We start from the raw sequence: 12,682 nt of genomic DNA, 5'->3' as shown, positions 1-12,682 counted from the left end.
CCGCTGTAAAACCAGAAGAAGACGTCCTCGGGTAGTGCGCATGCGTTCCTCCATTCTTCCCTACACGTGAAACGGACAGTATGGCGGATAAAACAGCGGATCTCGTGTTGGACAGAGCTCAGGTAATAATAAACGATCACTTTCAAGATCATAGCAGAAAGAGTACCCGTTTAATAGTACACGATTTCATGACGTTAGTCGTTAATAGATTGCGACAGCTGTCACTATCTACAGTCTGCAGTGTCTAAACATAGATAATGTTAGCCTTAGTAGCCGGTTAGCTTGGCCACTGCTGTTGCCACGAGCTCACGAAGGAGCAGTGGTGGAAAAAGTGCTCAAATGTCTTACTAAGTATCGATACACTGCAATGTAGAAATAGGCCTACTCTGACACAAGTATACATTTGGAATAAAGAATGTACTTGAGTAAAAGTGCAAAAGTATTGTCATCAAAATGTAGTGAAAGTAGGCCTACCAAAAGTAGAATGTACTCATTTGGCACAAGGTCCCATTTCACAAGTTTTAAATAATTGTATAAAAATCGTAAATCTTTCAAATGGCCAAATGTATTTAGGGCTGAAGTGGGTAATGTATGTTTTTCATAATCAAAATCTACAAAATAACTTCTGTTTATTTGTATTTTTCCTTTATTCTTATCTTTCTGCTTTTTTTTAATTGATGGTATCCTATGCAAAGTACTGTGTTCTATCCATCTGTCTTTCAATGTTATATAAGATGCATAAAGTGGTTCCTGTGTAAATAAGCCAAAAGCTTACTAGGATGGATCTCCTTTTAGTTGACCTTGTATCAGTGATTTGTACTGTCATGAAACTGTACTTTTTTTCTATTGCAAACTTCTTACATTCTTCTTCAATCAATCAATCAAAGTTGCCAAATAATTGTAGTGGAGTAAAAGTACAATATTTGCCTCTGAGATGTAGTGGTGTCGATTGTGTTGAAGTAAAAGTACTGAAATTTAGAAATACTCCAGTAAAGTAAAAGTACCTCTTGAGTAAATGTACTTAGTTACTTTACACCACTGCGGAACAGCTGTGTACTAACGGATGTTCGCAGTTGTTGAATTGTGTGTAAATTAGTTGTTGGATGGATGGTGTTTGTGTGTCTTTCATAACTATTCGACTGTTGTGTTTTTTTTCCAGGTCAAAAAGGCCGTCCAGGCTCTGCTGGCTTTCTTGAAATCCAAGGCCACCCCAGACAGTCTGCTTCTGGACGACACTCATCATGTGTGTCTTCTCTTCACGCTGTGGAAGATCCCCAAACAGCCGCAGAGCATCCGCATGTGAGTCTCACAACACAATAAACTCTTTAACATTTACACTGACGAAGCACTCAAAGTTGTATTGATACTCAGGCTGAGGCTGATGTGACATGATGCATGGTGGTGCATCATGCACAAGTTGGGTACCATAAATGTAAGTGGTTCTCAGCCTTTTCAGGCCGTGACCCCACCCCAAAATTATTGAATTTGAAGTGGGGAACCCCTCCACAAGCTCTTGGAATCGTAGCAGTTGAGGCATTACATTTAAGTTTCTTTCGGTTCCACAAATAAATATTTTTCCTTTGAAAGTGAGTTGTTCTATACAGTAGCACCTCAGCAAACCCATGTCTTTACTGTGAAGTGTTGGATATGGGTAATACACAGGTGCCACAGAAACTCAAAGTATATCCAGACGGACCTCCTTTCTCAATGGAGCCTGTCTCTAGAACTTTGAGACATTAGATAAGTGTCGACCTCAAACACACTCCACTGTATCCGTGGAGAGTTTTATTTGTAAAAAACTCAAAAACTAATGCAAAGTATTTCTCTTGTGAAACTCTTCTTGACCTCAGCCCCCTGCTCCATGGCCAGCGGACAGACACAGATGATATATGCCTCTTCACCAGAGATGAACCAAACATGACCTCGGATCAGACCCAGCGTTTCTACAAGAAGCTGCTGGAAGAGAGAGGAGTCAAAAATGTCACAGAGGTACCACTCGGCATCCTTGCATTGTTCCCGTTGCATTGCTGTAAACATGTCCTTGAAAGTGAGTTGTTATATGCAGTAGCACCTCAGCAAACCCATGTCTTTACTGTGAAGTGTTGGATATGGGTAATACATAGGTGCCACAGAAACTCAAAGTATATCCAGACGGACCTCCTTTCTCAATGGAGCCTGTCTCTAGAACTTTGAGACATTACACAATAGGGATGGGACGATATGAACATGTCATGTCACGATTATTGTGACAAAAGAAATCGCGATTTACGATATTATCGCAATAATCAAAATCCATTATCCTGGGGCGGAACATTTGCCAAAAAATAGCAGATCTACAAGCTCACAATGCGACGCTATGCGACGCGTTGTGAGCTTGTAGATCGGCTATTTTTTGGCAAAGACGTTTGAAAGAGAGTGAAAAAAAGACTGTATCAAGCATGTATATATTATAAGTACCTGTTACCAATTATAGAGGGTTTAAGTGGTACCGGATATGCAGCTCGGCAAATAAAAGGTGAATTGATCCTAGTGCATGACAGAGGACGATATCACGATAAATGAAATCTCCACGATACGATTATCGTGAGTGTTTTTTTATCGCAATAAACGATAATATCGCTTACCGTCCCATCCCTATTACACAAGTGTCCTCCACCTCAAACACTCTCCACTGTATCAGTCAAGTTTATTAACTGATAATCCCCAGAACAAGATGTCACAATCATGATTATCATTATTGACCTATATAACTGTTTATTCTGCCATTTCCCTCCACTCTGGAAGTGGATTTAGTCATTTCCTGTCTTTGAAAATTGATTTTTACTCAAAACAAAGCACACACAAAAAAAAGTGAATTATCTTTAATGTTCCTTGTCTGCCTTGTGCCAGATCATCCCGTTCAAGGTACTTAAGACAGAATACAAGCCACATGAGGCCAAGCGTCGCCTGCTGGGCAACTATGACCTGTTCTTGTCCGATGAACGCATCCGTCGCCTGCTGCCCAGCCACCTGGGAAAGCACTTCTACGAGAGGAAGAAGTAAGATAACAGTCTGATTCACTTACCCACTTAAACCCTCCATTCTTTCTTTGTTAATTGGACCTGACCTTTCTCAGTGTACAATATCTCATCAAAGAATTGGCTTATATACAAGCTCACAACGTGCCACGCTGCAATGCTTTTGTCGTGAGCTTGTCGATCTTCTTTATTGTTCTCCCCAGAATAGGCATGTTGGGGTTCAAGTGGTTTGATTACTGAAAGTACGTAGGAGAAATGTCGGTTGTTGACGATAACAAACACATTTGAATTACGGCAGTAATTTAATGTTAAAGACGGTAATAAATGGTACATCTGCTCTCTCTTCCCCAGGGAGCCTCTGTGTGTTGACCTGCAGAGTAAGGAACTGTCCAGACACATGCAGAGTGTCATCCAGGGTTCCTACATGAAGGTCACCAACAAAGGCAGCTGCTGGTATTAGTCATTATGTTACCTATACTTTATTAAACGTTGTAAAAACACTTGTCTTGTGGCCTGACAATCAGATCTTCTACTGATAAACTTCATTGGATGGTGGAGAAAAACGATGCTAACAAACCTACGCCCACTGACTTTTTTTGAAAACCAATCCTAATGCCATCACAAACTGAAAGGCCTACCCTAAAATCTTTACATTTGTTCTGTGGTGTGCTGTTACTTTTACACATTTTGAGCTGTTTCATTACAGTTTTAGCTGAGCTAGATGTCACCAGACGGATCTACCGTATTCTGTATGGGGAGATCTCTGATCGTCTGGCTACACAAGACAGTGACTGCTGCATGGACCCTATGCTATCAATCTTCTGTGATTCTGTGAATTGAATCTGTAAATTATTTAGTGTAAATGGGTAAAAGCTTAATTAATGACAAAATGTTAATAATTATCTAAAATAAAATGGCCCCATAGCAAACCCATTCCTGCTTGTTGAGTGTGGGATCTGGGCAACACTGGAGCCTAAAGAGACTCCAAAGTAAATCCAGATGGACCTCCTCTTTCTGTGGAGCCTGTCTCTAGAACTTTGGTACAGGAATTTCAAGTGATGTGTTTATTTTGGTTTTGAGAAGGGTATTATGGTGACAATGATATATTGTTACCATCTTGAAATTGATCTTTGCATGCTTTCTGAATTCAATGAAACAACCAGAAGGGATGGGATTGAGCTGTTTTCAAATTACCCAAATGATGCTTGAATATATAAAACTTGAACAACTCTTACTCAGACATGTGCACTTCATATCCAGGCCTAATCATAATTTCATAGTAACAATGATCTCTGTTTTCAGTATGGCCCGTGTTGCCCACTCTGGCATGACGGCAGACGAAATAACAGACAACATTGAAGCTGCTGTCAAAACGGTGGTGACCAAACTACACACGGTGAGTCCCCAGCCAGTCTTGCACCTTTTGGGATCATTAATTGTGAAAAATAAATACATTTGGAACTGTACCATTACAGCTAAAATGGTTCTTTTGCAAGATACTGCAATAATAAACTCTTGTAGATCGCATGTAGACTATTCCTGAATGGGAATTCCTGTATTCAACACTGTGTACAGTATATAGAATTATGTGTTGAACTGTAAAACTGCCTAACATTGCATTAGGTTTATTCATCTCCTACTTTGTTATACTGAAACACTTGGAGCTTGGGGTCTGTGTTAATGGGCTCATGTTGCCATTTGTCAGAAAGGACCAGTGATGAAGATCATCCACATAAAGAGTGAAGCGTCAGTAGCCCTACCCATCTACACCTCCAACCTCAGCCACCTCCCCCTGCTGGACGACGCACAGAGACAGGCCAAGGCCGAGAGCGGCACGGTATGAAAACGCCACTCAAATGTATTGTTCAGTATTGCTGCTGCACAATTAAATTAAACGTTAGTTACATGGAAATATCGGGTGTACAGTAACTTTCGTGTTTTGATGCATGCATGCATGCTTGTAATGTGACTTACGCGGGTGGCTGTTTAACAGTGTATGTCTTGTGAATTACAGCGAGCTGCCAAGAAGTCGACAGAAACTGCTCCCATGAACACAGAGGACGAAGAGGAGGTTCCACAACTAGTTCCCATTGGAACACCCAGCAAAAAGCCTAGAATAGAGGTCAGTATAATACAGAGCCTTCAAATGAAGATGCTTTTTAAGATTTGTATTTATATAGGTTTTTAAATGAATGTCTTTGACATACGTGTATATACTGCTCAAAGAAATGAAGGAAACAAACTGGTACCTTCATTTCTTTGAGCAGTGCATATATATAATTATATAATATATATTTTCTTTTCTTAATCAAAATGTCGGGTCACACAGCTAAGCACATCATGAGAGATTTCGTGTCTCGACTGAGGTTCATTGCCCAAATTGATTGTGTTTTCCCTTTTCATGGTGAAAGGCTAAAAGGAAGTTTCTGAGACGCCAGTCGAATGGACGAAAGACCCAGAAGTCCAAGAAGACTCAAGGCAAAAACGCTGGGAAGCCCCTCGCTCAAAACCGAAAAAGAAAGCTGCCTAAAGCTAAATGAGTGTCAGTAAGGTTTCTTAACTCAGCCCCTTCCCCCTTCACGTACCATGTCAAACTGAACTATAAATAATACAAATATACAGGAATAACATGCCATGGAAGTCTTTTTGTCTGTCACAAACTGTATCTTTCTTGTACTAAGCAGTTTATATAAAACTTGATTGATCCAAATTAGTCTTAGGGTATTTTCTTAAATGTTTTATTCTGTTTTGTCTGAATATTCTTTTGCACTTATTAAATAAGTTAGTGATTGGTGATGATAGTGATGTTTTCTCAAATTTGTATGAGAACATAATAAACATACCATGTTCTATATGGTCTCACGTAGCAAGATGATCAGAAATCTCCACCTACTGCATCTGAGGGAATCTAAATTCAATGAATTGGTAAGCCTGGCTATGAGAGGTTAATGAATGGGTGGCAACAAACCTATGCCAACTTCTACAAAAAATAATGCTGTTACCATCTCACGAAGGACTGCCCTAAAGTCTTAGTTTGGGTAAGTTCTGAAATGTGTGTGCCCAGTTTCAGCCCATTCATTGAATTTAGATAAGAGTACAGGGTAAACAAGAATTTAACGGCCCCAACATGTTTTGTGGTTTGGTGCAGTGCAGTTCAAATTGCAATCCTATCTTACTATAAACCCTGTTCTAGTCTAAAAAGTGGACACCTCTGTCTATCAGTCTTGTCTTATCCATTTTTCTCCTTGTACCTGGGCTCACACGCAGACAGGTATGCATTATTCATTCCCCTTAGTGGGTTATCATTAGAGTTTATTGAAGCTGATTTGTTTCCAATTTTAAGCTTTTTATAAGATGATTGATTCTCAGACAAATGTCACAATGGGTAAAGATCAGTGGATATTTAGTTTGTGTGATCAGTCTTTTGTGTACTTAAATATGTGCGACGTATGTACTTTAAAGTGCTTTAACCTTGAGGGCTGTATACCTAGTACACAACCATCTGAACTGTGCCTACAAGTATATAACTGCTAGCTACTGTATTGATGACACGTCTGTTGTTAATGGGATTATATTCATTGTTGGTACAGCTGCTGCGCTGCATGCTACTGTCATGCAATAATGCTGTTTGATTAAAAGCATGCATGAGGCTTTTTATATTGGATGGCTGAGTGTTCACAGTACAACTACTTTATAGCATAGTGAACACTGAACATTTTGTAATGAAAATATTAATTACCAAATACATTTTATTTTTTACAAACTGCTGTTATATTTTCGAAAGCCTTCTTTCGTGGCTTGATTAATGAATATTTTTTTTAACATACAGTCTAAATGAGGGTTATATTCACATTTTATTTATAGATGAACTATATGCTTTATGGAATTGTCATCATCCATAAATCAAGATGTAGGCCACTTTTACTCCAGTGCTTACAAACATTAAATACACATTTAATAAATTACAGCCCCAAAGTATTGTAGTCCTCTCAAGAGCTGTGTCAGTCACAGATAATAAAAACCAAAGGTATAATCCACCTCTGCAACACTTAACAGGTTTAGCTGTTCACAGAGATAAGATTATTTGGGCTCTTCAGTTTGATTATTTTTAATTTCAAGGAGCTGCAGTTTGATATGCATTGATTAAGCCACTGACTCCCATTTGATAAATGTCCCATTATATCTACACTATAAAATAAATAGTTAATTTAAAACAGAGTGTAAAATTGGGATAACATTTACACACTTGTTCACTTGGCTATAAAGACCTGTAAGGGTCCACTTGGTTCCAAACTATCAATCATTTGTCTGGGGCCACAGGACCCAATGGTAAGAGCCACCGGAGTAGTAGTCGGGGACCCAGTCCCCAAAATGGGAGGGGACATGTGATTTTCTGCCGTACTTTTTATTTCTGTTTTATCTATTAGTTTGGTCACTAAGGTCCACAGAATGAGAGGCCTGCTCTGCCGGAAACATCGCGAAAAAAAGTTATGGCCATTTTTATATTCACTGTCCCATTGACTCCACTAGAAATATTAAAAAAATAAAAAACATCTGCTTTAATTGGCATGTGAGGGGTCAAATTAGGGGTTCTTCATGATTCTGGATCCATTGCAAGCATTTGTTTTGCATAAAAAACATTGCTTGGGTTAATTTTCGGCAGCCCAAAACTGTGAAAAGTGGAAAAAAAGTGATGACTCATCACTTTTGACTGTTTTGGGGGGTTGATATCTTGCCCAAGGAATGTTTTTCATGCAAAACAAATGCTTGCAATGGATTCAGAATCACGAAGAATCCCTAATTTGACCCCTCACATGCTAATTAAAGCAGACTTTTTTTCTTTTTTTAATATTTCTAGTGGAGTCAATGGGACAGTGAATATACAAATGGCCATAACTTTTTTTCGCGATGTTTCCGGCAGAGCAGGCCTCTCATTCTGTGGACCTTAATGACCAACCTAATAGATAAAACTGAAATAAAAAGTACGGCAGAAAATCACAGGTACCCCTCTTTTCTTTGAGCTTTTGGCCATGTGGGTCCTCGACTATAGATTATTCAGTGCTTTGAAAGCACAGTTACAGTGCACTGGTGCTAGATGATGATACGGATGGTGGGTGGCTGGTGCTGTCCAATCAACAGTGACGATGGGAGATGTCAGCAGGTGGATCATGTCTGTCTATTCATCTCAAACCCTTTGCCATGAAGGCGTGGTGGCCATCTCAAATTACAGGGGCAGGGAACTATTTTTGCCTAGGTTGATGTAAACAGTGGTCATACACATACAGCCTGGGCAGTGAGATGTGGTTGCATCTATGGTGATGTCAAATGTGCCTTGTGTTCTTTTTGCTGTAGCTTAAGAGCTACAACAACTGATGGGAATTCTTCTAAACATTTGTAAGATGTCCAAATACATTCATATTCAATAAACATTTAAGCTGGAAAAAGACGTACTGCAAGAGAAGAGGAACCAGGTCTGGAAGCTGCATCATCCTTTAGAACAGTACGAGCATGGAAGTGTCAGGAGAAACCTCCTTTCCACGTCACTCTGATTCAGAGACTTCTGTGAGGCAGAGCCTGCAAACAGAGCCCCCTCCCAGAATGCTGCAGCCCCCAAGCTGGACCTACTTCCACAAACCCGTCATCGCCATAGTGATGGGAGCATTGATGTCTGCAGTGGGGGCGGTCCTTTTTCTGCTCCACTCCGCAGGAGTTCCTGGCACACCCCACGGCATTGCCCCAGCCTGCCTATCCATAGGGCTGATGTTTGTGGTGGTTGGCCTGGTGTGGATACCCATACTGAAGGAGAAGCTAAGACGAAAAGGGCCATGGCAAGAGACTTTTAGGCATGCATGGAAGCTGTGAATAGTATAAGGAAGGAAATGTCAACATTGGGGAGATAATTGTTAACCGCTTTCAACTAGGCTTCCCCATTTTGGGCATGTTTTCAAATATAGGCTATTCAAACATCAAAAATTTAAAATAGCAGCTCTACAATCTCACAACACATTGCATCATGACGTGAGCTTGTAGATTGGCTATTCTTGTCCCTTTACTCTGTTGTATGATGAGGTAGGCCTACAAAATAGGGCTTTAGTGGTTAATATTACTTTAAGGCAGGGGTAGGCAACCTTAGGCATGGGTGCCAACATTGGCACAGGGGAGGATCACTGGCACACTGGCAGAAGTGTGTGTGAGTGATCTATATTTTAAAATCATATATTGTTTTAAACGTGGTCAATTAAACAAAGTCCCCTAATTTGCTTCAAATTACATCCTGCACATCATTAAAATTCTGAACTTTGACTGGGGAGGGAGTCGGGATATTGATCTGTATATGATATGATAGGGTGTCATTACATTTTATGTTGACATGGCACACTGACTATCTAGAAAATAAAAACATGGCACTTCAGGCTTCATTTCAAAAAGGTTGCTGACCCCTGCTTTAAGGCATTTCTAATTCATGTTGATGGGTGAGTGATGTGTTGGGAAAACTTTAAATGTTTAGTAGAGGATGATTCCATTGCCAATTCAGGTGAAAAGCAATGATAGCTGCTCTGCAGGGCTTACAAATGTCATTCTGTGCAGTGGACCTTGAAGAACCTTACATTATCTTGCGGAGTAAAAAACCCTCGACTTGACTGCCTGCAATGACAACATAATTTCCCTATAAACTTCAATCACCAATCAGCTGTAGTTTCCAGCTGATAAGCACTGAGGGTCAATGTACTTTGAACATGTGGGCTGATATACTGTATGTGTCTCAGACAGTTCTGGACAACAGTGCACTTTACTTCCTGCAGGATTGCCAGCAGACCAAATCCTCACCACACCGCCTGCCTGCCTCTCTATCCACCTGGAATTTTGGATAGGAATCACCCACTGAGGGCACAGCATCCTGTCTTTGTGGACTGATACATTCTGGTCTTTGGGTTTGGAGTAGCCTAACTCCACTGCAACCATGTCAACGGCCGTACAGATGGTGCCGGTCGTGGAGGAGAGGAGGTACGGAGGCGTGGGCCGGTGCAAGTGCTCCTTCTGGTTTGCGGTGGCGCACGACATCCTTGGCGTGTTCATCATGATGGTGGGGGTGTTTGGTGGCCTGGTGATCCATGATCTTTTCATCTATGCTGGAGCAATTATGATCTTCCTCAGCCTCATCTGGTGGGTGTTCTGGTACAGTGGGAACATCGATGTCCCCCCTGAGGAGCTGGAGGATGATGTGGGCATGGTGAAGCTGAAGAACCAGAAAGGAATCAGCAAGGTGGTGAGGCGCATGTCTGACCGGCTCTCCAACGGGATCAGGAACTCATTCAGGAGGAATGGCAGGGCCAACAAAGACAGCCCCATGGAGCCACAGTCTTTGGACACAGTGGGAGACGACAAGGCTTCGACTGTTGCCCAGCAGCAAACTCCTGACATGGCACTTTCTGTTATATGTCAAAACACCCCTCAACAGGCTTCATCGAAAGAATATGTGAGGGAGACTCTGTCAATATGATCTGGGCAGTTAATATTCAAAGGAATTGTCAAATTGTTTGCTTCATGACAGCAGTACATTTGGTGTACTTGCTGCGTTTGTAATGATTAAGCAGCACCAAGGTCTTTTCTGGACATGTCCTTATCTAGTAGATAGTGCAAAAACTTTGCACACAAACTCGTATATGCTTATGCACACACACATGCACGCACGCACGCGCACACACACACACACACACACACACACACACACACACACACACACACACACACACACACACACCACAAACAAATTCGTTATGAACCCAGATGTGTATTCATCTGTCAATTTCTGTCTGTTGTTTTTTGTAAGCCATTTTTTTCACCCATTGTCATCCTGGGCGCTACACTCCCCCTGCCAACCTGGAGAGAGCAACAGACTGACCTCATGCTTCCTTCTATGCTTCTATGGGGGAGTTTCCCCAGCTGGACGTAGCACGTAGAAGGAACACGTTATTCCAACCAGTTCCTTTCCCCTCCATCAGGCGCCCTGGCTGGCCAGGGGGAGACAGTATAGAGACCAGGATTACTACATGGTATGGGCACTGATGCCATGGAGGAGAGAACACGCCCCCAGCGTCCCCAGCAGGAATCAAACCCAGGACCTTCTAGCTGCGAGGCGACAGCACTCCCGACTGCGTCGCCGTGCACCCTCAGGCTGTTGTTATTGATGATATTCAGTTGTGAATATCCAAGACTTTATTTTATGTGAATAGGAAAGCAAAGGTCTAAGTCTCTATGACAGACATGGGCCTATGCATGTTTGTTTTATAGTAAAATAAACTTTGTATGTACACTGAACTAACCTCTGGATCTCAAAATTAAGAATACATTTCTTCCCATATTCTAATTGTTAATATATTTGTTTTAAACTTACTCTACCACAATATAGTTTACAAATTGATTGTGCATGTTCATGTTGGAATTGTATATATACAACTATTTATTGTTCAATTAAATGTTTACAGATATTTCCATCAAAATAAAATGTCTGCATTTCAGGGAGATGCTTGATTTTTTAACGGGAGTGGATAATCCAGTGTCTAACTGCTAAAACTATTAAATATGGAGATGCAAGGTTTCATGTCCGACATGCAAGGTTTCATGTCTGACAGTGACAAAATAATGGGGGAAAAGTACAAAATCGAAACACTTGATGAACTGCTCTGATAGAGGTGAATGGATGGATGCCAGTAAAACCGTCTTAGATTAGATATGATACGAATCCTATCATATCTTTTGCTGATAAGTGATATTCATCCTAAAGATGAATATCACTTATCAGCAAAAGACATTTACAGACTGTATAGTTTATTTGTTTGTCTTGTATTTTTCTCTCCAGTGTTATCTGACTCAAGGGCAGTTGTATTTTAGTCAAAACAATTCTCAGCCTGTATATTTGTTAGTAGGCAATAAATACCTTTTTTACCAATTTACCTTTTCTTTTTTCTTCTTTCTTTATTTACAGTATATTTATTTTGACTAGAAATGTTGCAGCCTTGTAGGTATTATGTATCATGTCTGCCTGCAAAGCAAATGTGCTGTTTTGCCCTGGTAGATTTGTCTTGTTTACAGGCTAACGTTACATTAGGCTAACATATTTTGCCATGGTAATTATTAGCTACACTTTACATGCCCACATTTACGGTACATGAACTGGGGACAAAGAACAAAAAATAGAATGCTCTGCAGTCAAACAAGTGCAATTATAATGGGACAGTTTTACATTTAACAGCAGGCAGAGCTGTTTTGCCATGCAGGCAACAAGTGGTGGTAAAGCCAAGTAGGCCTATACCAAATGAACTACTCTGAAATAGTGCTGGTTAGTGAGCTAAGAAAGTTAATCTGAATCGATGAAAATCAAAATTGCTTGGATACTGCTTGAGTTCAGATGAAATATATGGATGCAAGGTTTCTGCCTGACAGAGCCTAAATAAAGTGAAAAAGCACCTGATGAATTGATCTGATAGGGGTGAATATATGCCAGTAAAATTGTATTAAGATCAGATGATAGGATGTACTGTATATCACTATCAGAAAAATGTATTTACTGGCTGACTGTAGGCCTATAGCTTGTCTTGAGACTGCAATTTTTTTCCTCTGCTAGTTTGACCCAGTCAAACTGATCATGCAATAGTTTCATTTTG

General features: G+C 40.6%; 2 protein-coding genes across 2 annotated transcripts; both read left to right on the top strand.

Annotated features, from left to right (window-relative positions):
• The first annotated feature begins 71 nt into the window (after nt 1-71).
• Nucleotides 72-5,750, top strand: rsl1d1 (ribosomal L1 domain containing 1). The gene is made up of 9 exons (XM_080747760.1): nt 72-122; nt 1,160-1,299; nt 1,851-1,989; nt 2,890-3,038; nt 3,369-3,470; nt 4,320-4,413; nt 4,723-4,854; nt 5,032-5,139; nt 5,429-5,750. The coding sequence occupies exons 1-9, from the start codon at nt 81-83 to the stop codon at nt 5,555-5,557; spliced, it is 1,035 nt and encodes a 344-aa protein (XP_080603886.1). The 5' UTR covers nt 72-80; the 3' UTR covers nt 5,558-5,750.
• Nucleotides 5,751-9,811: 4,061 nt separating this feature from the next.
• On the top strand, nt 9,812-11,971 carry LOC308303512 (transmembrane protein 238-like). Its single transcript, XM_080747896.1, has one exon. It carries the CDS (start codon nt 9,979-9,981, stop codon nt 10,516-10,518), a length of 540 nt encoding a protein of 179 aa, XP_080604022.1. The 5' UTR covers nt 9,812-9,978; the 3' UTR covers nt 10,519-11,971.
• Nucleotides 11,972-12,682: the final 711 nt, after the last annotated feature.

This window comes from Nannobrachium achirus (genome assembly GCF_963921795.1).
Source record: "Nannobrachium achirus genome assembly, chromosome: 18".
Lineage (NCBI taxonomy): Eukaryota > Metazoa > Chordata > Actinopteri > Myctophiformes > Myctophidae > Nannobrachium > Nannobrachium achirus.
Note: the sequence above shows the minus strand (reverse complement) of the source record. Positions and strands in the feature narration are given on the sequence as shown.

Bases quoted from the DNA above. Each gene is read 5' to 3' on its own strand.
- rsl1d1 (XM_080747760.1), top strand. From the start codon at position 81: ATGGCGGATAAAACAGCGGATCTCGTGTTGGACAGAGCTCAG. The intron at 3,039-3,368 runs GTAAGATAACAG...TCTCTTCCCCAG, and splicing joins CACTTCTACGAGAGGAAGAA to GGAGCCTCTGTGTGTTGACC. The intron at 4,414-4,722 runs GTGAGTCCCCAG...GCCATTTGTCAG, and splicing joins TGGTGACCAAACTACACACG to AAAGGACCAGTGATGAAGAT.
- LOC308303512 (XM_080747896.1), top strand. From the start codon at position 9,979: ATGTCAACGGCCGTACAGATGGTGCCGGTCGTGGAGGAGAGGAGGTAC.